At 44.9% G+C, this 27,744-nt stretch overlaps 1 protein-coding gene across 2 annotated transcripts in view; it reads right to left on the bottom strand.

Moving 5' to 3' along the window:
* The window catches only part of LMTK2 (lemur tyrosine kinase 2), an 81,825-nt gene that overhangs the window by 36,117 nt on the left and 17,964 nt on the right, over window positions 1-27,744 (bottom strand). For both annotated transcript variants that reach the window (XM_006941919.5, XM_006941918.5), the window contains exons 2-6: window positions 24,213-24,337; window positions 20,758-20,902; window positions 12,178-12,251; window positions 8,015-8,133; window positions 7,746-7,833 (exon numbers count right to left, since the gene is read on the bottom strand). In XM_006941919.5, coding sequence (XP_006941981.2) covers window positions 7,746-7,833; window positions 8,015-8,133; window positions 12,178-12,251; window positions 20,758-20,902; window positions 24,213-24,337 — 551 coding nt within the window. The remainder of the gene's footprint in view (window positions 1-7,745; window positions 7,834-8,014; window positions 8,134-12,177; window positions 12,252-20,757; window positions 20,903-24,212; window positions 24,338-27,744) is intronic.

Below are 27,744 nucleotides of genomic sequence, written 5' to 3'. Positions count from 1 at the left end.
CACCTCCCGGGATCCCACTCCCTCATGACCCCGTCCCCACGTCCCCACGCCTCCCCCACGCTCCACCGCTGCTGCCCGCCCGCCCCCCCCCCCCGCCCCTCACCAGCACTGCCAGGGTAGAGCCATCCCTCCCCCCTCCCCCCCGCCTCCCGGTCTCCTCCTAGCTCACTGGCATGACTTTTCCAGGCCCCTGTGCTGGCCCCTCCTCCCCTTGCTCATCAGCAAGTGTTGGCACAGCCCAGGGCTCCATCCATCCTGCCACTGCGGACACTCATTCTCGGGCGACTCTACCCACCCCAAGGCTTTAAAAATCATCTCTAATGCACTTCTCAGGCTCAAAGCCCTCCTGAGGCTTTCCTCCCAAGCCCCAGACTCATCTTCCCAACTGCTGACTTGACGCCCTCTCCTGGATGCCTTCCGAGGCACCTCGAGTCGAGCTGGTCTGATGCAGACCTCGGACAACCTGCTCCGTCTCGGGAAATGGCATCGCCATCCTCCCGGTGGGTGAGACCAAAACCGAAGGCCTCGTCCTCGAGTCCGCTCTGTCTCTAGACGTCCAACCCATCGCCAAGTCCCGGGCAAGGCCTACTTTCACCAAAGCCCAGGGCGGCAGCCAGGCGTGAGGAAGGGAAAGGCCACCAGCAGGGCCCGGGGACACCCTCGCTGTCAAGCCTGATCATGCTGCATCGTCGTCCTCTCTGCTGCCTCTGGCCAGGGGCCCTGTCACACACGCCTCTGTTCCACTGTTACCCCACACCCTCTCTTCTTCATGAGCTCTGTGGGAGCAGGGACATGTCATTCATCTTTGTCTGCCCAGCACCTAGAAGGCTCCCCGTGCATGGGCTTACTTGATGAACACATTTGTAACTAAGACATTAGACTAAGCCCATTAACTAGGCATCTTCTGTACGAAAGGACAGTTCTAAAGTGCAGGTTCCCCTCTGGTGGAAAAAACATGTACAGCCGTTAAACCACGTGGTATAGAAACACACAGAATAACGTTAAGCCATAAATTAAAATCCCTACTTTGCCACTGGTAATCATGTGACCTGAGGCAAGCCAATTAACCAAATAAAGAAGAACAGAAAGCCTGGTGCTGAAGCCTGGGTTTGGCGCTTCAATGAGCACCTTCATCTCCCTCAGCCTCGGTTTCCCTATCTGTAAAATGGAGCTCCTGCCAACCCACCTCACAAGGACTCTCAACACCCACGAAGTGAGTAACGGATACCCCGTCCCCAGCACAAGGTCCGGCACAGAACGGCTAGAGCTATCCCTTCCTTAGGCCTCTTGGTGGGCATGGCCAAGGTTCCTTCGGCTCTGAGAGCCCATGATTCTAAGCGGCCCTGACTCCTGACAAGAGGCGGACTAAAGCAAGCCCCACAGAGGAACATGCAGCGCATCGAGAACCCCAAACGGACTTCTTTCCCATTCTCATGTGGCTACTGCTAATTCCTTTCAGAAACTCGTCCTCTGCTTTATCGGCGATCAGAAAGCCAAAAAGAACGCTCCCTCGCAAAGAAAATACTGTCTCTTGCTTCGGAGTCAGGTGACAAGAGTCAAAGAAACGGATGAATCTTCAGAAAGATTAAGACAGAGCAACGTGTAACCTGCACTCCTCTCTCTGCCACCTCGGCCCTCGGTCTGGGCTCCAGAGTGGCCTGTCTCTGCTTTTCACCCTTTCAGCTCATCTTTTCCAGCAGAGGTCAGCCTGCCTCTCTCACCAGGACGTGCGTGTCCCCCCTTCCCCCCCCCCCCCCCGGCTCCCGAGGGGGACAACGACTGAGGGGCTGTTCCCGCTAGGAGGTCTATCCAACTGCTCTTGCGTGCTGAGCAAACTCCTTCTCCAAAGTCAGCCTTCTCCAATGATCCCAGTTAGAACTGCTATACTTCTCCTTTTTTTTTTTTTTTTTTTGTAAAAGTAATCTCTACACCCAATGTGGGGTTTGAACTCATGGCCCTGAGATCAGGAGTTGCATGCTCTCCCGACTGAGCCAGCCAGGTGCCCAGAACTGCCATACTCCAATACACACTACTCAGACCTTTACTCAATCACTAACTGCGATCCATTTAAGTAACTAAATATGAATAGAAAGAGCTCCTATGTCTTGAGTACTTACCATGTGCTCCAAAACTTACTTTACCAGCTTATTAACGGTCAGGGTAGGTGGCAGGGTAGGTGGCATTATCCCCATTTTACAGAGGCCTAAACTGGGACTTAAAGAGGTCAGGTAACTTTCCAGAGTGACACACGAGTGGCAGGATGAGCACCCGAAGGCGGGCCAGCCTGGCTCTCCAGGTAGGAAACACAGGGACCCGGGTGACCCGCCTGTGTTCCCCAGGGCGCCGGGCACAGCTCCTCGTACCCAGCTGGTGCCTGGTACGCTTCTGTTGAGTGAGCGGTCCCTATCCAAAAGCAATCTCCATGCCTGGACACTCACGAGCGAGCGGTGTGCACCTTCCACGGCAGAAAGCCGGAGACGGCACCCCGCAATCATCGCTCCTTCCCTGAGCACGGCACCATGAGCGTTCCAAACTGGTGGCTACAGTCCAGCTACCAGACCTGCTCTCTCTTCGTTTTCTTTCATAAAAAGTCTAAGATAAAGTGCTTTTTCAACAACAGACCGGTAATTCCACATCACCAGAATGACTTAAGTGCAAAAATATCCTCTCCTTTCTATTTAAAAGATGTTATCGTTGCGTATGATCACCGCCCGATGACGACTGAAAGGCCAATGTTCATTCAATAGCTCTTGACCTACTAAGAACATGCGAAGATAGTGGCTCCTTTCACTGTGGCCGCAGCTGCTTATGACCAAGCCCAAGCTATTACCCTCTGTCCTCTGGATCCTTGCCAGTGGGCGGTTTTGCTTCAGGTGACGCCCCTCTGCTCTGGATGGCCTATTTCTGGGAGGGCTGTGGGGCATCCAGGCCGGGAGCAGGGCTCAGTACTGAAGCGAGGCTTTGGTGTGTCGGGGGGACATCCCCGCAGGTGGGTGCCCTCTCTGGTTCACCGGGATGATGCTACCTGACCATTCCTGCCACGGAGCCACTGCACACACTGAGCCTGGGCAGGCGGACTTCAGAGCTGGTGACCCCGCTCCCTCTGAAGCTTAGCAGGGCCCAGAGGTGATGAGCCCGAAACTGTCCAATGACACAAACGCGACCCTCGCCGCTAGGCAGGGTGGAGGGTTCCCTGGGTCAACAGCCTCTACTGGGACAGGAGACTGGGCACTCAGAGCACTTCCTAGCATCCTGCTAGCACAGGGACCAGCTGGGATGGCACCTTAGATAACAGTAAGTAGTCATCGATTTGCACGTGTGTGGTAAAAACTGGTAACGTAACACTACCATGTTAACCTCTGGTAAGTGCACAGTTCAGGGGCATTAAGAGCATTCACGCTGCGGTGCCACCGTCACCACCGTCCTTCTCCAGAACTCTTCATCTTCCCAACCTGAGACTGTGTCCCCATTAAGCACACTCCCCATCTCTCCCAACTCAGTCCCCGGCAACCACCATCCCACTCTCGGTCCCTGTGAGTCTGACTGCTGTAGATGCTTCATAGGTGGGGCCACGCAGGATCCTCCTCCAGTGGTTTGGCTTATCTCACTGATCATGCCCTCAAGGTTCATCCATGTTGGAGGTGTTAGCATTTCCTTCCTTTTTAAGACTCAGTAATACTCCACGGTATAGACTCGATTTTGTTTACTTACTCATCCACCAATGGACTCTGGAACTGCTTCTACCTTTTGGCTACTGCGAATCATGCCGCTATAAACAGGGGCGTGTGAACATCTCTTTGAGATGCTGCTTTCCATGATTTTGGATATATGTCCCTCCAAGTGAAACTGCTGGGTCGTATGGTAACTCTTGTAATTTTTTGAGAAACAATGATTGCTTTTAAGGCTTTGTTGTTGATCAATGTACCGCTGGGCAGTGCACTTAAATTAAAAATAGCTATTAGCTCTGCACCACCAATGAAAGCTGTTGGTGGGGGTGAGGAGCTCTTTCCAAACATCTAGCTACAGGAGTGAACATTCTCCCATGACGACTTAGGAGGTTCACATAAAATGTTTCAAGGAGTCGTATTTGTTGAATGGGTGTACACAATTAAAAAAAAAAAAGTTTTATTTGTTAATTGTGGAGGGCTATATGCATAATCCTCACCCCAAAATACGGAAACCAGTACAACTTTAGGTAAGTTAATATTCTCTACATACTCAGTCTAATAAGTACGTGGAGAATATGCATTTAAATGTGAGACCTAAATGTCCTGGGTAAAAACCATACAAAAAGAATGTTAACAAAAAGCATGTATTTATTATATTTACATAAGGGGCACCTGGGTGGCTCAGTCGATTCAGCGTCCGACTTTGGCTCAGGCCATGATCTCACAGTTCATGGGTTTGAGCCCCGCGTCAGGCTCTGTGCTGACAGCTTGGAGCCTGGAGCCTGCTTCAGATTCTGTGTCTCCTCTCTCTCTCTTTCCCTCCCCTGCTCATGCTCACTCACGCTCTCTCTTTCTCTCAAAAATAAACATTTTAAAAAATGTATAATGACAAAGATACAAAGAATACTCTTGAATCTTGTCAACTCTGACTTTTTTATAGTAATTGTAAAGGAGCTGTTTGTGTGCTTTGTAATGTTTCAGTTTCTTTATAAAGTAGGTTAAGCTACTACTCCCAAAAAGAACAAGCAGCTTGGTGAAAAAATGAATTAGAATAGCACTAAAACTAAACCCATCGCCTGAACCGTTTAGAAGACAACAAAAGGTGAGCATCCAGAAGCTTTTACCATTCCAGGAAAAACAATAATGTCTAATAAAACTTCCAGGAATAGACGGGGCAGAGAGGGAGAGAGAGAAAACCCCAAGCAGGCTCCACACTGTCAGCACAGAGCCTGACGGGGGGCTCGAACCCACAATCCGCGAGATCATGACCTGGGCCAGAAACCAAGGGACAGACACTTAATCGACTGAGCCACCCAGGCGCCCTGAGATAGTTTTATAATTACGAGAATTGTGGTATTTCAAGTAGATATGCTCCCTGCCACATTTTTGTTGTGTTTGATCAGGAAGAGTGTTTTGATTGCTATTTAGAAAAAATACCGGGGCGCCTGGGTGGCGCAGTCGGTTAAGCGTCCGACTTCAGCCAGGTCACGATCTCGCGGTCCGTGAGTTCGAGCCCCGCGTCGGGCTCTGGGCTGATGGCTCAGAGCCTGGAGCCGGTTTCCGATTCTGTGTCTCCCTCTCTCTCTGCCCCTCCCCCGTTCATGCTCTGTCTCTCTCTGTCCCAAAAATAAATAAACGTTGAAAAATAAATAAAAAATAAAAAATAAATAAAAAAAAAAAAAAAGAAAAAATACCAAGAGCTTAGGGACCCAAAAGAACCACCATAGAGTGTCTCAGAAAACTACAACTCTGACTGCAGACTTGTCTCCTCACACAGAGACACTAGACCATAGAGCTTCTCAAACGCTGTCCGCACAAGAATCACCCGTCACATCAGTTAGCCTGAGCCAGACTAAAAGGAGCAGTTCTCATGTTGTAATAACCGAGGGTCATAAACATTATGACTGATAACGTTGAGATAAAACAAAACGTAAATGCAATAAAATAATCAGGAATGTCATCGAGTACTTCATCTTCTTAGTTCTCATGCCTCCATTCAAAGGTTTATCGGGCTAAATAACCACGATCACATGTCTGCTCTCACTACCAAGGAGGCCTAGAGGACAGTGACCGAACTCTCCCTCCGGATCCATGGATCCATGTGGGAATTCGTCTTCCAATAGCAGGTGTTCAACAAAGAAGCACCTTTGATGTTCGGAGAAAATGTGGCCTTGGGACAAAAAAGCAAATGGGATTTCAGTTTTCCTCACCTGGAGGGAAAGCTCTATGAGGTCCCAGCTTCTTTGGGGGAGGGTTAAAATATTAATTTTAGACTTAGTCAAATTACATATGCATATTGTAACTTCCAGTGTCATCGTACCAAAAACTAAGAACAGTATCTAAAATCCAAACTAGTAGGTGCGAAAAACTGAACCAACCACCACCCCCACCCCCCCAAAAAAACCCACCAAGAATCCAGAAGAAGGTTAGCAGAAAAGCAAAACAGAAAAATTGAAACAAGTAGGTAGGAAAAATAATACAAAATAGGTACATAAAAATTCCAACTATCTCATAAATGCAATAAACATAAACGGACCACATGTTCCATGGTAAGTGATCAAGACTGACAGATTAACAAAATTTTAACGATAAGCTATTTTCAGGTGATGTAAACCAAAGGACTTAGACAAACCAGGCAAATTCTAACCAAAAAAGGCTGGGATAACTATATTAATATCAGTAAAGCACAGACTTAATCCTCAGTAATGCTTTTAATCTTATGAAGAGTCCCTTCATAATAATGAAAGCTTAAAATTACAAGACATTGCATCAATTCTAAATTTGTATCCTTGACACAACATTCAAAGCAAATACAACTAGAATTATAAGGAAAATCTGTAATCAGAGCAGATTCTACTGTGCCTCTTAATAACCGATAGAAAACAGACTCAGACTCCTCTATCAATGTCCCCCCAAATCAGAAGGATGCAGGAGATTTGAACCACCTCATATGCTTGACCCAGAAGACCTATACAGATACACTTGCACAGAATGTACCAGAATATACATCCTCCCCCTCCCAGCACCTACAGAGAATATAAAATACACCGATCCTAGAGTGAAGCTGAACACAGCCTGGAACAGAGCTGACGTACAAGATCAGTGAGAACCACTCTGCTCTCAGCAGTCGCTGAGACTGGGGGCTACTCTGATATAATCCAATGAAAGCTAATATATCAAGTTTATTAATTTTTCTTTGTAATTAACTACCACTGCCAACAAGAGGAATATTCAAATCACACTTTGGAATTAGAACAAAAATCCACAATGGTTACTGCCCGTTTTAATTTTGCCGGCTGAAAATACTGTCTGAACGAACTGGGGGTTTATCTCGATGTACTCCCACCTTTCCGTGCCCGATCTTAATGTTTTCACGTTCTGAAAACTGAGGCGATGCAAAGAAATCAATCAAAACCCAGTTTTTTAAAAAAACATGTTTACAGGAACTTTTCACATAAAAATTAGTATTCATAAAAACCGTGTTTGTGCGGCTTTTATGCACAAACTGCACAAACACAGTTTTTCCAACTTATAAATCTCAGTAATGCTGCCATGCGAAGAAGTGAGGCTATTAATTTTGGGTTAAAAAAATCATCTATTTAAAAATCTAAACGGCACATACATTCACTATTTTAAAAGCCTGGCAGGTCACGGGTACTCTACAGGTACGATGATTACCTCACTGGGGAAAAGTGTTTCAAACTGCCTAGCTGAGGTCAAGACCTCAAGCTCTCGGGAAGGGGATGCTGGAGATCCAAACTCTGGCTCTGGCATATCCTTGATGAATAACATTTTCTCAATCTCCGTGAGCCTTACTTTAATCATATAGAAAGTGTGGACAAATATGATTAGATGAAATGCATGTGAACAGCTCAGCATAGGGATGGAGTGTAAAAACAACACTGACGTAAGTGTCCGTCAGGACTGTTTTCAAAAGGTAATGACTTAGCACATTGTAAAGTTTTTAAAACGGGGGACAGAAGTGAAAGCAGTCCCTCATCCGGCATTTCTATCTGTCAAAAACACTTGGGTGTCACGTTTTGAACGCTTGACCTTGAATTTCCACTAAAAACTTACCAGGTCACAGAACTCAAACACCAGGAGATAGGGAATTGCTTCTACACATTGTCCAACACACTGAAGAATATTTGGATGCTGAAGAACACTGGGGAAAAGAAAAGTCACGTGTCATTCATCAGGGAGCACACGAGCACACCTGTTCAGACAGTAATCTAAATTTTAACATTCATCACAATTTAAATACGATACATTGCAAAGTCATTTTAAACACCTGGTCCTCAACAGACCCCGGACTATGTTTACAAAACACATCTTAAGGTACTTACTAGTAAGGCTCGCCATTTTTCAAAAAAGTATCTTGTTCCTTTGGGCTCGCGCTCGCTTTTAACTCCTTCACTATTACTCTCGCTACACTAGTGCCTGTGTAAATCTCTCCAAGGAGGACCTAAAACAAAGAACAGGTTTTCATCTCACTTCCATCGAAATGGTAAAGAAGCAGGTCTCATTCATCAGGAAATGGAATCCAGGAAAATAAATTAAGGAACAATCGGAAGGTCCTCTATCATGAAAATACTACCTCAGAAAAAGCTTGTGAAATGAAAATGTTTTCCTTGTTTTAAACTGTTTACTGGATATGGACAGCATTCATCGATGTATCCGTGTTTCTTTTCTATTTATTTTAAAAATGTACTATACTTTCACAAATATTACCGGTGACATCACAGAAGAGTTATTTACAAGTTCAGTTCAAACAGAACTCAAATGTTTCTCAAAACACTTCAGCTGGGTTTTGTTATTTTGTCTCCTTCACATAAGAGAAAGTAAAGGGACAAACAGCAGCGTACAAACATATTATCACAGCATTGTGACTTTAAAAATCTACGGCATCGCAATTATTCCAGACCTTTATCTTATACCGAAACCTCAGTTAAAACACAAGGAAAAAATATGCCACCGAAAGCAACAGAATACAAAATGAATGAAAACGAGCAAACGAGCACACGACGAGCAAAATACCAAATACAACATTGGGCAATACAGAGGTGTTCCAAAAATACAATATTTAAGATGTAAATGACGATGAAGTGAAAGTTTTCATTTAATTCAAGAATGGCCAAAACTAAAAGCCTTCTTTTTAAAATAGTTTTTAATATTTTATCGAGTAGGTTAACTTTAATGCCCTGGAAATTGAGAATAAGTGAACAGCATGTATTGTGTTTATTAAAGAATGTAAGGGCAGAAAAAGAAACAGACAAGAAATTCTGATAATTAACCAAGTCATATTCCTGGTTTCAAATAACTAGCCTGCACATCTACCATAAGCCTAACACTGATCAGATATCAATTCCAGAAAAGATCAGTATAATCTCACTCTCTCTACCACCGCTGCCATCATCCTTGGTCTTCAATGTCAGCAGGGACAATTCAGTCAACATCTTGACCTCTTAGGTTTTCTACCTCACTTCCAATACTCTTTTCTATGACCCAATCTTGGCAAAAAACTCCCACAGGTCTAGACCTAGCTAATAGTTGGATCATGTCCCAAACCCTGAATTTTAAATGTTTTTATTTTTGAGAGAGAGACAGAGACAGAGAAAGAGAAAGAGAGAGGGACAGCGAGAGAACGAACACAAGTGAGGGAGGGGCAGAGAGGGAGAGGGACATAGGATCCAAAGCAGGCTCCATGCTGTAAGCACAGAGCCCAACATGGGGCTTGAACTCATGATCCGTGAGATCATGACCTGAGCTGAAGGCAGACACAATTGACTAAGCCACCCAGATGCCCCCCTAACCTTGAATTTTAACTTCTCCTTCTCTACCAGTCCTCTGATTTCCAGCTCACTTCAACCGTCTAACCCAAGAAGCGCACAACCTGGCCTCCAGATCCATTCACGACAGCAGCCCTCTACCACCTGCCCTACCACAGGGCCCCCTCCCCTCCCTGGCAGCTTAGGGCCCATGATCCTCCACTACCGCCACCCCCTTCACCACTCTTGCTGAGGCCTAGGAGCTCAGCCAAACCCCGGTGGCGCTAACACTCAACTACCTGCCTACAGTAACACCGAATGTAGACAAAACACGCGCACACGACCACGGCGACCGGCCTCGTTTCAAATCTGTGAGGGTCCTCAGCATTCCCATCCTCCCGCTGTGTTCCCTACCGGATGGATTTCCCAGGAGGACTCTTTCACACCCTCTCCTCCTGTATGGCTTAGAAGATTCAACGTGTCTTTTGACTCCTCCCTTTCAAACTGGCCTCTGTTCATTGAATAAAGTAACCAGAAGTGGACTTCCCCATTTTATACCAGCACCTGTACCCACACGCTGCTTTTATTCCCGTTTCAAGAGAACTCTGACAGCATCCCCCCTTGCTCTCTCCTGCACTATCACTTCCTCCCCTACTGCATAAAGCGGCTAAAATAGCTACACAGCCTATAAAAAGCAAAGCAAACCAAAACAACCTTCCCTTGGCCCTGGGACGGCCCCGAACGGCTCGTACTCCACGTCTCTGCTCCCTTTACGGTAAAACTCCTCAACGGGGTCGTCTACACGAGCCGTCTCCACTTTCTCCCTTGCGCCTACATGTGAGGACGTGACCCCCGAACAGCCTCTTTTGACAATACCACGGACCTCATGTGGCCGAGTCCCACTTTTCCCAGTCTTCTCTTAGTCTGCCAGCAGCAGTCACTACCATTTATCTTCTTGGGTCTCCTTCTTCGCCGACCCTTAGAACACCCCGCTATCCTGCGCCCCCTCCTTCTCAGTGGCCAATTGCCTCAGTCTCCGTCACCAGCTCTCCCTGACTGCGCTGACCCCTCCCAACCAGACCCTCGGGGCTCAGTCCCCCTGCCTCCACTTCCCCTCCACATTCAGGGTCTCGGTGATTCCATCTGGCCTCTTACCTTTGACTTCCAGCTATACACTGAGTTCTCCCAAATGTCTATCTTTGGCCTGGACCCTCGCCCTTGAACTCTAGGTGTGTATTTCCAACTGCCTACTCCTCTCTCCATCTGGATGCCCACGAGCCATAGCACACCTAACCTACCCAAAAGCGAACTCCCGACCTCCTCCTCCTCCTCCTCCACGCCTGCTTCTCCTTAATCTTTCCGTTTCGCTTGACAGTAATTCTCTGCTTCCCACCAACCGGGCCACAGCAGCCATCCTTGACCCCCCTCTTCCGGACTCCACATCTGACCCGTCCCCAGTCCCGCACGCTCTTATCGCAAACTCCATCTCGACTCGCACCACTTGTCACCACTCTGTGCTATCATCCAAGCCTGCCTGCACCTCGCCCGTATGACTGCAGTAGCCTTCTAAGCAATCTCCCAGCTTTCCCCTTGGCCTTCCACAACATAATTGCCCACCTGGTCCTTGTGAAGGGAAGCCAGACTGCATCCCTCGGGGCTCAGACGCCCGAGTCCTCTCCCACCTCACTCTGAGTAAAAGTCTCTGGATGCATATGTTGTCTCCCGTCACCTGGCTCCCCCACACCCCTCTGGGCCCGTCTCCTCCCCCTGAATGTTTACTGTCTGATCTTCCCACACACACACTCTCTCCGCAGCTAGAGATTTAGCCTTTGTCGGGGCAAGGGGTTCTCTCGTTTGCTGCTACATTCGTAGACTCCACGCAGGTCAGGACTTCACCCATCGTCCCCCACGCTATACCCTCCACGTTGAGAACAATGTGATACGTAACAGGTTTTGCTGTATGGCTTAGAAGATTCAGTGACTAATAAAGGCTGCATGACATCAAAGATACAGGACTGACAAACGACTCTGAATGGAAAGCAAGGTGCATAACACGGCTGACCACCGAGCACATACATCTTGTCTTGACCACCCTGCTTATGATGCAATCGCTGCTCAGTTAGGAACCTTTTACCGAGAATGACTGCTAGCTACATCACGGAACTAGCTGTTGTAATAAAATGATTCCTTCTGAACACCCCGTGGTAAAAGGATCGACAAGGCACTGTTACCATTCGTCCCTTGACAGGCCAGGAGAAAGAGAGAACAGTTCTTTGTCGTGGTTTTCATTACAATGCTACGATGCATCAAGAATTCTAAAGTGGTTTCAGTATCACAAGGGAGGGAGGGAGGGAGGGAGGGAGAAGGGGAGAAGAATGAAAAGAATAATAAAAATATAAAAATAAATAATAAATAGATAAATAGATAAAATAATAATTTAACTTGAGGAGGATAAAAAGCTTCCAAAATTCCAGTCTCTTTTCCCTGCTTACTGTTCTTGCACCAACAATTAGAAAAGCATCTGCTATATAAATAAAAGGCCTTCTTGGAAAAACGTATCCACCTGGAAACGCCGAAACCCCTCTTTCTGGGGGGGGGGGGGGTCAGGCATAATGAGGAAAATCAATCCGTACCACAGCATCCAAAGAGAATGTGGAATGTCACACACAACAATTCTTAATTAGCTTCAAATTCTAAACACTAGCACTAGGAAGGAAAAAAAGTAAATGTGAACATCTTACCTTTCCAAACCAGCCATTTCCAATTTCCTGTATATAGTTCAGACTGTGGCGGGCAACTTGGGACTTCAAACCTTCTGTAGGAAAAAGAACATAAAAACTAAATATGGACATTTAACTGACATACAATAAATATTAGATACAAAATCTAAAGTATAAACATGAACATAAAGTTATAGCTTGTCAGCACAAAGGTAGAAAATAAAGGTAGATATAAATTCAAACATATATATATGTATATGTATACGTATACGTATATGTATATGTATATGTATATGTATATGTATATATATATATATATATATATATATATATATATATATGATCACTTTCAAACCAATACTGCCAAAATGGTTTCAAGTTTTAAGACTGACAATATTTTTTTGAATGAGTTTCCTACTGATTCTTAAATGCTTTGCACTGTTTTTTTGTTTGTTTGAAAGAGGGAGAGAGAGAGAACATCCACGTGAGCAGAGGAGGGGCAGAGAGAGGGAGAATCCCAAGCAGGCTCCACACTGTCAGTGCAGAGCCCAACGTGGGCCTTGAACTCACGAACCACAAGATCGTGACCTCAGCTGCAATCAAGAGTGGATGCTTAACCGATGGAGCCACCCACACACCCAGACACTGTGTTTTCTGATCTAACCTACTCTACTCTAACTACTGATCACCATTCCACTGGCTTTTACTTAGTCCTTAGTTCCAGGGTAGAAATGAGTCTCTTGTCAAAAACCGTCAGTGTCCGTGCATGGAACTAGAGGATATTATGCTAAGTGAAATCAGTCAGAGAAAGACAAAAATCGTATGACTTCACTCATATGAGGACTTGAAGAGACAAAACGGATGAACATAAGGGAAGGGAAACAAAAATAATATAAAAACGGGGGGAGGGGGACAAAACAGAAGAGACTCATAAATATGGAGAACAAACTGAGAGTTACTGGAGGGGTTGTGGGAGGGGGGATGGGCTAAATGGGGAAGGGGCATTAAGGAATCTACTCCTGAGATCATTGTTGCACTATATGCTAACTAACTTGGATGGAAATTAAAAAATTAAATAGAAGAAAAAAAAAACATAAATGTCAACTTTATCAGAATTCTGGAAGACAAAGATTTATAGCAACCACATCAAACCAGGAGAAAGGCCACTGAAACAGGGCAGAATTTCTTTGTGTCTTTTAATTTATCAGAACCCCACCCAACAGCGGTCTTAATGACAACACACGTTCCAGTGAGAGCACAGTGGCCCTTATCATTCCCCAGGCACTGTGTTTCTTTTCACCAGAGGTTTCCCTCAAGGACTGCCTCAAGCGGCTTCCCTTGGTTTCACAAACTCAGAACTCTATCAGGATGGAGTGTTCCTCAAAAACAGTGAAAGCCAAGTGGACAAGACACTTCCACCTGGGGCAAATAAATAAATAAATAAATAAATAAATAAGTAAGTAAGTAAGTAAGTAAGTAAGTAAGTAAGTAACAACTGCGGCAAACAACAGACACACTGAAAGCTTTAGCAGAAAAGCTGGGGAGTGAGATTTGCCGGGGGTGGGAGGGGGAGGTCTCTGAAAAGCTACTGCAACATACGAAGAAAGCTTGAGAGCCACCTTCACGGTCAGGGAAGGGCACGCCCACAAAAGACTTGACAAGAATATAACTTTCACCTCTGGCTAGGCTCTCTGCCCTGCAAAGGCAGGAGGTGAGGACTCCAGCAGAGCTATAAGTGGCCTGGGTAAGGAGTGTCCCAACGCAGAGCTAATCGGCAAAGACCCACAGGATACTTTTTTCCTTTCTTTTCTTTCTTCTTCTGTGCACATTCATATCATTCAACATGTCCAATTTTCAACAAGAAAAGTACAAAACATGCAAAGAAACAAAGTATAGCCCACCCACACGTACAAAGGAAATGTAAAAGAAAGTGCCCCTGAGAAAACAGATGGTGGCCTTACTAGACAAGACTTTAAATCAATTGTCTTAAACATGCTCAAAGAGCTAAAGGAAATCATGGACAAAGAACTAAAGGAAACCAGGAGAACGATGTTCTGGTAAGTGAAGATCAACAGAGATACAAATTAGTAAAAGGAGCCAAATACAAATCTGGAGCTGAAAAGTGTAATAACTGAAACAAAAAAATTCACTAGAGGGGTTCCACGACAGATGTTAGCAGACAGAAGAATCAGTGAACTTAGAGAGAGTTCAAATAAAACTATCCAGGCTGAGAGGTGGAAAGAAAAAAGAATGAAAAAAAATATCGATGAACAAAGGCTAAGGGGATTTATGGGACACCACCAAGTGGACCAATCCACACACATAATGAGAGTCCCAGGAAAAGAGGGGAAAGGGGTCAGAAAGGATATTTGAAGATGCGGTGGTTAAAAATGTCCCAATCTGATAAAAGGCATGAATCTACACATCCAACAAGTTCAACAAAGTCCAACTAAGACAAACTCAAGGAAACCCACACTGAGATGCATCATAATCAAACTGTGAAATGCAAAGATGGAGAACCTTGAAAGCAGCAAAAGGGACCAACTCATCACATACAAATGATCTTCAATACGATTAACAACGGATTTCTCATCAGAAACCATGGAGGCCAGAAGGCAGCGGGACGTCGCATATAAAGAGCCAAAGGAGAAAAACCATTAACCAAGAGTTCTACACCTGGAAAAGTGGTCTTTCAAAATGAAGGAGAGGGGCGCCTGGGTGGCGCAGTCGGTTAAGCGTCCGACTTCAGCCAGGTCACGATCTCACGGTCCGTGAGTTCAAGCCCCGTGTCAGGCTCTGGGCTGATGGCTCGGAGCCTGGAGCCTGTTTCCGATTCTGTGTCTCCCTCTCTCTGCCCCTCCCCCGTTCATGCTCTGTCTCTCTCTGTCCCAAAAATAAATAAATGTTGAAAAAAAAATTAAAAAAAAAAAATGAAGGAGAAATTGAGACATCTCCAGATAAACACAAGTTTAGGGAGACTGCTGCCACTATACCTAACAAGAAGGTTAAAGGGAGTCCTTCAGGCTAAAACAAAAAGACGCTAAGTGTAACTGGAAGACATAAGAACAAATAAATATCACTGGTAAATATAAAAGCCAGCATTATTGTATTTTTCGTGTATATATCCTCTTTATATTTCCTACATGATTTAAAAGATGAACACATAAAAAATTATAAATCTATGTTAGCGGACACACAATGTATGCAGACGTAATTTGTGGTAACATAAAATGACAGGACTGCGTTGCAGAGTTTTTATATGGTATCGAAGTTAAGCTGGTATCAGATGAAATACAATTGTTATACATTTAGGATAACTGTAATCCCCAAGAAAATATCTACAAAATATAAAGAAAAGGGAATGAGAAGGGAATCGAAATGGTACGCACATGCACATACAAATCCCAATGGTCTGTTTTGCAGAAATGGAAGAACTGATCCTAAAATTCATATGGAATTGCAAGGGACTCTGAATAGCCAAAACAATCCCGAAAAACAAAAATAAAGTTGGAAGACTCACCAACTTCTCCATTCCAAAACTCACCGCAAAGCTACAATAATCAAAGCAGTGTGGTACCTACATAAGGCTAGACATAAGGCTAGACTAGACCATAGACCGATGGGATTAATCAAGAGTCCCCAGATAAACCCACACAAATGTGATAAACTGACTTTCAACAAGGTCCCAAGACAGTTCAATGGGGGAAGAAAAGTCTCTTCAAAAATTACTGCTGGGGCAACTAGCTGTCCGCCTGCAAAAGAATGAACCTGGACCCTCACTCACCTCACACCATATGCAAATATCAATGCAAATTCCAAAGCTAAAACTATGGAAGTCATAGAAAATAACACTGGTGTAAATCTTCATGATCTTGAGTTTGACAAAGATTTCTTAAGGATGACACTAAAAGCACAAGCAACAAAAGAAAAAAAAAGATCAACTGGACTTCATCAAAATTAAAACCTTCTGTGCATCAAAGGACACTATTGAAAGAGTGAAAAACCTACAGGGAGCAAAATGTGCAAATCACATCATTTATTATGAAGCTATTATAATTACAACAGTGTGGTACTAGAACAAGGAGTTGACACATTAGTGAAATAGAACAGAAAGCCCACAACAGACCCATACACATATGGAACTAAAAAGCAGGGAGGAACGGGAGAGCCGGGACAGCCACTCAGGGAATGAAGCTGAGAAAAACACAGTCATCTGTAAAAACAAACAAACAAACAAACAAACAAACAAACAAACAAACCGCCTCATGGATTCCCTAACACCATACCCAAAAATCAATTCAGGATGGGCTATGGATTTAAATTAACTGTCAAAGCAAAACCTTAAAACATTGTAGAAAAAAAAGTGGTTAAGTATCGTTTTGACCACAGCATGGAAAAAGATTTCTTAAGACATAAAAAGCTCTAACTCAAAAAAAAAAAAAAAAAAAATTTAGAAGTTAAAAAAAGAAAGAGACTGCAAAATTTCCAGCTTAAAAGGCTGTTAAATTTGGCTATATTAAAATCAGGAAACATCAGAAAATTCTTTTTTGTGTATATTTAATTTTTGGTATACATTTTGATTTTTTTATTTTCTGTTTCCATATTTACTAGTTATTTTCTTAGTGGTTACCAGGGAGATTACAGTTCTCACCCTAAATTTACAACAATCTAACTTGAACTGATACCACCTGAGCTTCGGCAACAGCATAGACCAAGTGAAACCCACAAGCAGGAACATAAATGAGCACAACTCCTTGTGGAGGGGGAGCTGGCAACAGCCCTCAAAATTACAAACACATGCACTCTTCGGCCACTTTTGAAAATTTATTCTACAAATACACTAGCCCAACATCAGTGTGCAGACCAACATAGGTGAAACCTTTGTTTTTAATGGCGTAAGATTAGAAACAACCGAAATATCCATCACTAGGAGACTGGTTAAATAAACTGTCCGTACAATTTATTGTATGGTCCATACAATTTCAATAGTACAGACTTTTTTTTAAGTTTATTTATTTTGAGAGAGAGAGAACGAGCAGGGGAAGGGCAGAGAGAGAGGAGGAGAGAGAAACCGAAGGGGGCTCTGTGCTGACAGCAAAGAACCTGTTGCGGGGCTCAAACTCACAAACCATGAGATCAATGACCTGAACTGAAGTCAGGCACTTAACGGACTGAGCCTCCCAGGCACCCCTCAATAGTATAAACTTGTAAGCAGGAATAAATAAGCTCTTTTTATGCAAATGGAAATATCTCTAAGGTTTATCTAAGTGGAAAAAAAGCAAGAAGCATATTTTATGATGCCACCTATGAATAAAAAAAAAAGTGGGGGGGGGGGGAGGGGCAGCAGGTAAATGGGAATATTTACATCAAGAAAGTCCGGAAAGAGGTATAAGAAACCAAGAAGAATGGTTATGTACAGAAGTTGGGGGTAGAAGCTGAGGTCAGGTTCAAAGATTAGAGGCTTTTCACTATATATACCTTTTTACATTTTGGTTTTTGAACCAAATGTATCACTATATTATCTATTCAAAAAATAAAATAAATTTTAAAAGGAAAAAGGGTAGAGTTTCTAATAGACTTACTTTTGAATATGCGGTGTACTTTTTTCACTTAATACATCACCAGTACCTTTCATCCTTTTATAGGACTACATAATACCCCATCGTATGGACTTACCATCATTTAATGAGTTCCATACCAACATTTAATGTTTCCACTCTTACACTGCCAAACAATGCTGCAATAAACTCCTTTGCAGATACTTACTTGCCTACTGACCTCAAAAAGCTACTAAGAGTGGAACTGCGGGATCAAGTGTAAACACATTCTACACTTGGATACATACTGTCAGACTACCCTACGGAAAGAACGTCTCTATCAATTTACAGTCCGGCTAGCAGTGAGTGTCCAAGTGCCTGTTTCCCACACATATCCCTCCCCTGTCACCACCCAGTGTCCTTTCTTCTCTTTGTTGAACTGTTATCTTTTTTTTTTTTTAATGTTTATTTATTTGAGACAGAGAGAGAGAGAGAGAGAGAGAGAACACACGAACAGGAGCAGGGGAGGGGCAGAAAGGCAGGGAGACACAGAATCCGAAGCAGGCTCCAGGCTCCAAGCTGTTGGCACAGAGCCTCCTGACGCCGGGCTGGAACCCACGAAATGAGAGATCATGACCTGAGGCAGAGTCGGACGCTTAACCAACTGAGCCACCCAGGCGCCCCAATCTGTTATCATCCTACTTTAAGTTTGTATTTCTTTAATTAATAGTGAAGTTCCTTTTTTATTGGCCACTTAAATTTCTTTTCATGAACTTCTTCTTTTACATCCTTGACTTATTTTTGCCTATTGAACTGTTAGTCGTCTTATACGTTTGTTTGTAATCTTAATATATATTAATATATAATAGGGTTTTTCTAGACATTTTTTGTAGCTTACAAATATTCTGGCTACTTTGTCAAATTTGTTTATGGTGTCTTTTACCATACAGAATATTCCATTTTATGCATCAAATTTGTCAATATTTTCCTTTATGGTTTCTGCATTTAGTGCCAAGCTTGGCTAGGCCTCTTATATCCCAAGATCATAAAAATATTCCGTGACTATTCTACGCAGAATAGTCTCTATGCAGAGAAATCAAAAGTAATTTCTTCCTATTAAGAAGGAATTTAGGGGCGCCTGGGCGACTCAGTCAATTAAAACAGTCAACTCTTAATTTCGGCTCAGGTCATGATCTCGCGGTTCATGAGTTCGAGCCCCACATCAGGCTCCTGCTGACAGTGTGGAGCCTGCTTGGGATTCTAGGTCTCCGTCTCTCTCTGCCCCTCCCCCGTCTGCACAGTCTCTCTCGCTCTCTCAAAATAAATAAACTTAAAAAAAAAAAAAAAAAAGAAGAAATTTAGAATAGAGGGCTTCAGAAACTAGAAAGGCGTATGAACATAATGGGGATGGCTGTACGGGTCACTACCATTTCCGCTGTGTTCGCTACAGGGCTCTGGTCCATCCCCACTATGCCTCGGACAGAAGTCATGAGGCTCTTCTCTGCCGCGCCTTCTTGCCCACAGTGAGGGGTCATCATCATCAGACTTGGGGGAACCCAACCGGGATGCCTCTCCGGAGGGTTTTCCGAGGAGAGGGTAGCTCCTTTCTTCTGGTAGTAAAGCTACAAGGACACGAACCCGGCAGTGGCAGCAGCCACGCTCCGAGCTAGCGAAAGAAGCCGGTGTGTGGGATCTAAGCCGACACACACAGAGGAGAGAAATGAAAGGCGTCCAAGTTCCCAGCGCCAGTTGTCTCCACGGTCAGCCTCACCCCTACCCTTCCCCATCGCCTGGTTCCAAGTGTCCGAAGAATCCCCTTTCTATGTACACTGATCTGAGTTAAGATTCTATTACTTGAAATCGATTCATGGGTGTTAAGACTCCAGGATGGTAGAGGCCCTAGAGAATTCTCTCAGGGCTTCCCTTAAGTGTAAAGGAAAGCCTATTATCGAGTAAGCAAAGATAGGAGAAAATCTTTCCATTTACGGATACGTGCCCTTAGGTTACTTAGGTTATCCCTAGGATATCCCCATCCTTTTAAATTTTACTATTTTGGGGCGCCTGGGTGGCGCAGTCGGTTAAGCGTCCGACTTCAGCCAGGTCACAATCTCGCGGTCCGTGAGTTCGAGCCCTGCGTCGGGCTCTGGGCTGATGGCTCAGAGCCTGGAGCCTGTTTCCGATTCTGTGTCTCCCTCCCTCTCTGCCCCTCCCCCGTTCATGCTCTGTCTCTCTCTGTCCCAAATAAATAAATAAACGTTGAAAAAAAAATTAAAAAAAAAATAATAAATTTTACTATTTTACTTTTAAATTTCACTATTTTGGTCAAAGCAAGGGTATTACTATTTACAAAAATTGAAGGTAGATACTACATGTTAGCTGTTTAGTGTTGCAAAAACCACCAATACTAAAATTTTACCAACTTTACAAGTGTTTCACATGAAATGCACCAGCTGTGTCATGTTTCACCTGACTTTTCCCTTCAGTCACGCACGCCTCCAGCAGCACAATCCACTGCGGGGTGCGCCCGGCCCCACGCCCACACCACTGGGCGCAGCACCACGAGGGGCAGGAACGGCCCCTCACAGAGAGAAGAGCCTCTCCCGAGGGGTCTCAGAAATCCCTGACTCTTGAATTGCTAGTATTTCTGTTCTAGAACAAGAAGCCAATCGATCTCTAACCAAACCGCTATCTTAGGATGAAAAATCAATCCAATTAGCATATCCAAATAAACCCCTCCTCCCCAAACACGGGACATCCCCGGAAAGACGGCAGCATTCTACTCAGCAAGGCCAGCTGCGTCCAGAACTAGCAGAGAAGCCTCTCGCCCCAAGGGAAGGCCAGGAGCTCCGTGGGAGAGTTCCACTTCAGTGATCGGAGGCGACCAGTTCATTCCTACACCAGATCTAGGGTCCAGAAGGAAAGGACTCAGCTTGTGCAGGCATGCAGTGGGCCCGACCACTACATACAATTCGGCTTCCCCAGAGGGCAGAAAAAGAAAGAAGCAAGCAGACGAGACAGGCGACCCAAGTAGCTGGAGAACATGACGCCGGATGCAAGGCCTTACCTACGGAAGGCTGGAGCCGCGACGGAGCTGGTAGTGAGATATTTGGTACTGAAAGTGTGAAAACTTCCGCTGGGGACTGGACAGACGGAGTGTCTTCTGCTGGTGGTGTGAAATCTATCTCATCATCAAAATTATCTTCAAATTCCTAAAATAAGAGACGATCAATGTTATATCTTATATAAACCAACGTGAGAACAAATATTAAGAATGCATATGCTAGGGGCGCCTGGGTGGCGCAGTCGGTGAAGCGTCCGACTTCAGCCAGGTCACGATCTCGCGGTCCGTGAGTTCGAGCCCCGCGTCGGGTTCTGTGCTGACAGCTCGGAGCCTGGAGCCTGTTTCCGATTCTGTGTCTCCCTCTCTCTCTGCCCCTCCCCCGTTCATGCTCTGTCTCTCTCTGTCCCAAAAATAAATAAAACGTTGAAAAAAAAAATTAAAAAAAAAAAATGCATATGCTAACATCTGACATGAGAACACTGACTCACTCACTCATTTGAAACATGCCGCCTTGGGTTTTTTCCCCCCAATTTGCACCTACTTGAGTAAAAAGCATATGTAATCGTGCTCTCCAACACCAAACAGCAGAATAAGTAAGGTTTAATAAGTTATACATACTTTGTATTAAACTTTTTCAACTGAAAGCTTGAAGCTAAATGCAAAATTGTCTAAAATGACCACGGAACTTCAAGTGGAAACACTCTTCTGGTCTGAAATTTTGCTTTCAAGTTACCAGAGCTTAGGCTGTTCTTTTTTCTTTATTATTCATTTTCACAGATCCCTTTGCACACGGAATCAAAACAGATTCGTTTTATTATAAAACTACATGCTCATTTCTAATTGCATTAGAATTGTATTCTGCTATGATTTCAATCAAAATAGGGACAGTTAAAGACCCAAAAACGGTATTTTCGAGGAAGTCCTGTTTCTCTGCAAAGAGTAACGATGGGAAAGTTACTAAGCTGTGTAGAAAAACCATCAGGACGTGAACGACGGTCAGTATGACACTGTGTAGCACATAAGTACCTTCGACACACTAAGAACGTCTGGTTTTCTGAAGATGGCAACTTTAAAACCGAGGCTGCGCCCATGCAGGTGTGAAAATCTTCTCAGTGACTCAGTCAGCAGAGAGCTGTCCTGACTCTTGCTGTTATCGTTCCAGTGAGCTCAGTCCACCCTGGTGTCCATGTTAATTCCACGTTCATACAGATGACAATCAAGGTCATTCACTCACTCAGATAATTAATGAATATCACCCCACCAAGCACCGTAACAGAAGCTGAGAATAATCTGCGAACAAGACCGTTGTCCTTTCCTCTAGAGAATATCCTTCTTTTCCTTTTCTTTTTCTGCCACCTCCCCTTGCTACCCCCACTAAGCCCCGGGAAGTTATAAGGGTCGATCTGTCTGATGGGACATGTATGATCTCACACGCGTGTGGGAGGACACTATTCTCACATATGTCACCTATGCTGTCAAATGCATTAGGACGTTACTGCTGTTTTTAACGGGAGGGTGTAGGACCAGCGAGGTGCTGACACTTCAATCTCTGAGGCACCTCTCAATGGAAGAGCTTTGCTCAATTTCCCCTCTGGACATTCCTAAAGCTTCTCTCATTAAAAAAGACTTTTTATCCATCGCCTCTACTTAAAAACAATGCCACTCAAAAGTCTGGCAGCAGCATGATAGACCATTAGGCAGCCGATGATTCTAGAGACGCAGAGAGGTAAAACAGCATAATAACAAAAATGGGGCTGGTGAGAAGACTGGGTCGCTTTTCTAGTTATGCCAGCAGCTGCCCAGATGCACTCAGGAAGTCGCTTCCTTTATCAGGCAGTAGCCTCCTGGTCTGTAGCGTGACTTCCAAGGGTCGAAGGTCTCTAACGCTGCAGTTCTAAATCTAAAGGCGTGGACACTTGTCTTCAGTCGTGGCTTACACAGCTGGAGAGGATCCTGTACACACTGTGGTCCAGGGCCGCCTGTACCAGAACCACCTGGGGAAGCGGATAAAGACACTGCTTTGCAGAATCTACATCATAATGAACTCCCTGGGTCAATACCGAGACCCAGTTGGGTCAGAAAAATCTAAGGCAAGAATGAGGCATTGTGACACATGAGAGTGACTGGATTTTAGTTTCAGCAACACTGATCAGACTTTATCTTTGTCCCCAAAAGACAAGGCGTCTGTACACAGTCCCTCGGCAAGAATGATGGTCAAGGGACAGGTTCTCTGCCCACCACTGTGCACCCCCTCCCCCAACCATGTGGTAGTCGGCAAGTTCCCACGGAGGTGTCTAGAGTGATTCCAGGACCTGGGGGCTAAAGCTGTGGACTACTTAAGCCCACACGTTTGGGGTAGAATCTTCTAAGAAAAATGGCCCGTGCTAGTCTTTTCCTGCAGCCTTCCCGGTGTCTAATGTTAGCATCAAGCCAAAAGGATAACACGTCTCCTCCTCTCTCGGGGCTGCCACCAGACTCAAGGTAAAGAAAACACAGAAACAGGGGTGAGGCTCTAGAAATAAGGCTGATGTGTCCACTAGCAGGAAGGTTTTAGCTAGAAGACAGCCCCCCCCCTCCGCCCCCAATTTGAACCAGTGGCCCTCAGGGCCCCTGGGGACAGTTCCAGGACAACCAGCAGGGCTCCACAGAAAGATCATTTTCTCTCATGCATTCCTTTTGTTTCTCAAGTCCTCCTCTTTATCAAGTATTCCCCGGGCCCTAATGGACACCAGCAGGCACGTGGTAAGTTCCAGAGCAGGATATCCCAGCTGGTTTCTGGCAGATTCCACCCATCTGCAGCTACAACACCAGCCCTTCTATAGTGTCTCCCCACCCCCCGCCACACACACACACCCCCCACCAGAATTTCTAATAGGTAGGATTCTTCTTTCTTCCCCTCAAAGAACTCGAGGGTTCAGGTAAAATGAAAGATGCGGTTTCTCATACACAAAACACACTGGGGCGTCCTTTGGCCTCAATAATCTTAACCACCACAAACTCACCAGCATGCTAAAGTTCAGGGGGAAAAAAAAAATCAGCCTGCTCTTCCTTATAGGCTTTATAGCTAGTGAATTCAATCATACTTTATTCCTCACCTAGCAAAAATTAAACAGGCAAGTGGTTATTGTCAATGATGCTCTAAAGCAGGGTCAGCAAACTACAGCTGCTGGACCAAATCCAAACCACTTATTTTTGTAAATGAAGTTTTACTGGCACACAGCCACAACCGTTTGGTTTCACCTTTCATATCTGTATCAATGTAGCGCTACAATGGCAGAGCTGAGAGCGGAGGAGCCTTGACAGAGGCCGTATGGTCCACAGTATTTACTATTTACAATGGCAGGATATATTTACTATACAGCCCTTACAGAAAAAATTGGCCAGCCCTGCTCCCAAGGGACTCCAATGATCGAGGTATCAGAGGATGATTTTTAAATGTCCCCACCATCTGTGCTCACCTTGAAGTCTATTTCCGGGTCCTTACAGCAGGATACACAGTTTGCAATTAACACTATTAATATCATTAAACTGCACACAGACAGGATCACAAAAGAGGAGGAAACTTCTGCAGCAGGTGCCTCCCCTGGAAAGAGAAATAACTAATATTAACAAGACGGACATTCCAAGATCAACTTTACTTTGCAAACTTTACTTTACTTGGCAACTTTACTTTGCAAATCAACTTTACTTTACATATTTTCCACCCAATATAAATGGGACCAAGAGTTAATAAAATAATGCCTAGATGCTCAAGATAAGGCGGATGATCAATCCAGGATAAGGAGTCAGGGTTTAAAAAAAAAAAAAAAAAAACTGAATATGGAAATAACCTTAGATTTACGGAAGAGCTGCAGAGACCCTCTGAGCCCCACCACACACCCTTCACCCAGCTTCCTCGGACATCAACACCTTGTGCCCCACAGCAGTCACCAAAGCGAAGCCGGTAACCTGGGGCCATACTACTAACTGAACTTTCAGCTTCATCCGGGTTTCACGGCGGGTTTCACAGCTTCTGCCGTTTCCTCTTTTTTTCTAGGCTCCAGCCCAGGCTCCCAGGGCTGTGCTTACTCATCTCACCCCCTCCGTGGTTCCTCAGTCTTCCCCCGGGTGTCATAGCCTGGACACCAGGGAAGAGCGTCGGTCAGCATTTTGTACAATGTTCCTCAGTCCGGGTGGCCTGATCCCTTCTGCCTGACTGACTAGACTGAGGTCACGGATACGTGGGAAGAATCTAGAATATCACAGGGCAAACCGCCCTTCTCGTCACATCACGTCACGAGCACACAGCACCGGCACAACTTACTCCCAGTGACATGAACCCTCATCAAGCCACTTGGCCCAGGTGGCTTCTGCCAGGTGTCACCACTGAGAAGTTACCACTTTCCCCCTTTACATATTCCTTAAAAGTGGACCACAAAGCCCACGGCACACTCACAGAGAAGAGGATTTAAGCTGTGCTCCTTGAAGGGAGGAACACTATAGAATCTACAGACATATGTCACCACTACTAAGGTAATTAATATTTGGGAGACACTTTGAGGCTGTGCAAATATCCCGTGTCTCCCTGAAGTTTTACACACTCATTTTCACATTTGCCATTGCGTCTTAACCTGCAGCAATCACCACTACAATGTTCTAATGGGTGATCGTCTATGGCCCTCATTTCTTCTACATTTACTACGTGGGATTCTTCCATAAGGAAGATCTGTCTCTTCTCCCTTAATTATTTGTCTGGTCCTTTATTTAGTTACGGACTCACAGATATTTGTTTTCTATTCTTCGGGTTATAATCCATCATTAACATTATTTTATAGCTTGAAACATCGCAGCTTTGGCCCCTGGCAGCTTTTTCAAGTTGACTACTGGGTCTTCTGGACATGCCCCATCTTTTCTCCAACACCTCCTCATGGAAAGCTCCAGGCTTTTCTTCTATTTTCCCTACTCTCCAGCTTTAGAATCAGCCACTTCTCCAAGGAGCCTTGGTCATAATAAGAGCTTTCTACTAGAGCAGAGGTCTGCAAACTACAGCCTGGGGCCTGTTTTTTGCATGGGGGGGGGGGGGGGAATCCAGCGTAGAATGACTTTTACATCTTTAAAGGAGTGTTTTTCAAAACAAAACAAAATGCAACTTTACTTTCAGCCAAGAATTATCTGGAAAACATCCTATTCAACCAGAGCTATTCTGAAGCTCTTCTTTTGCCCAGTGGTGTTTGAATAAGAAATAAACTACCCCCGCTCCGCCCACTTTTTGGAGCTATAACTGACATACAACACGTAAGTTCAATGTCCCAGTGCACCGAGGGGAAAGCAGGGACACAAGTTAAGGAACAATGTCACCATTTTCCTGAAGTGAACCTGGAGCACCTGAAGAAAACAAAAACTAACCCAAACTCCTATGTGAGCAAAACACGTTCTTGAATACAAAAATGACCTCGGCGAAGAGCAGAGGAGTCTGAAATCAACTGCAAACAGCACCCAATGCCTTGCCCATGACAAGAGGTCCCTCTGTGAAGGGACAAGGCTGAAACCCACATTGTTCCACGTGGGGCTCAGGCTGGCTGAAGCCTTGCTCAAGTCTGCACTTAAAAATAACAGTTAACCAAAGGTTGCTAAGGATCTGCAAGTTCTAAACCAATAAAAATCTAAAAGAGGAAAATCCACACTTCAGACACGGAAAGTAAATTGGAGATTCCTCTCGAAGTCCAGTGTCACGGAGGGCAAGAACTCCCTAAGCAGACACCTGTGCGCGTGTGGACAGCTAAGGGCGGGGCGGACCCCGAGAGCCGGCTCTCTGTGAACGGCGACCTGGAAGGAGGCGACTTCCTCTCTCTCCTGGCAGCTACCTGCTCTCTCATCCCGCCGGGCCTCGGCTTCCCACTGGTATTTATTCTTACAACCTTGTTGCACTCCCCTGACTCATATAGTAGCGATTAAATATGACTCCTGAGGCTTATACAGCAAAGCACTTTCATATACACTGCATCTTATTGATTTTTTTTTTTTAAGATGCAGTTTTTGTCCAACCACATCTTAACATGGGGCATCTTGCACAGGAAAGCAAGCTGGTTTACACTGGCATTTCTTGCTTCTTAATGGCATAAAAATAAGGGTGTGTCATAACCCAACGTTATCTGAGATTTGATGACATATAACACAATTCCACTCAATCGTCACAACATCTCTGAGGGAATTCCATCAGTTCCACATCGTACACGAGGACAATGACAAGGCCAAACCCTCAGTGGGAAAGCGGCAGGGCCACACTCGGCTCAGGGGTGCTGAGAATAAGTCCCCCTTGCTTGCCTGGCTACCACATTGTTTTGCCTCAAGGAGGCTGACTTTTAATTCTTGAAAACAGCCTAACCTAAGCACTGTGAACCAAAGTCCATCGTTGCTGATTAAAAGTTCATACTTCTGGGACTCTCCTCCAAACTCCCCAAGTGGATATTAGTTTTTTCCTCTTTTTTCACCCACAATTTTTTACGATCACAAACCGTCTATTTATTGTACAATTTGATCAGAACTGCCTGAAGGCCAGCTCAATTATCTGATTCACAAAACTGTCTTCTGTGAGTCACCAGGTAGGCATGAAAAGCCAGACTCCTGCTAAAAATAGCTAGTTACGAGTTTTGCCCTACCTCGATAACGATAACGTACTTATTTCTGCTAAGACACTGCAGGGGTGTCTGCTCCCCAGTACTCAGATTTCTCCCATTTACGTGAGGTCTATTCAACCGCAGTGTCCACCAGAGCCACGGAAAGGCCTCTACAAATTACTGCTCAAGAGGAAATGTTTGCAGCTGTACCACTTTTAAAAAGTACTTTATTGGGGCGCCTGGGTGGCGCAGTCGGTTAAGCGTCCGACTTCAGCCAGGTCACGATCTCGCGGTCCGTGAGTTCGAGCCCCGCGTCGGGCTCTGGGCTGATGGCTCAGAGCCTGGAGCCTGTTTCCGATTCTGTGTCTCCCTCTCTCTCTGCCCCTCCCCCATT

The sequence above is a fragment of the Felis catus genome, chromosome E3 (genome assembly GCF_018350175.1).
Source record: "Felis catus isolate Fca126 chromosome E3, F.catus_Fca126_mat1.0, whole genome shotgun sequence".
In the NCBI taxonomy this organism is placed as follows: domain Eukaryota; kingdom Metazoa; phylum Chordata; class Mammalia; order Carnivora; family Felidae; genus Felis; species Felis catus.
The sequence above is the reverse complement of the archived record's forward strand: the minus strand, read 5'-3'. Positions and strand labels throughout refer to the sequence as shown.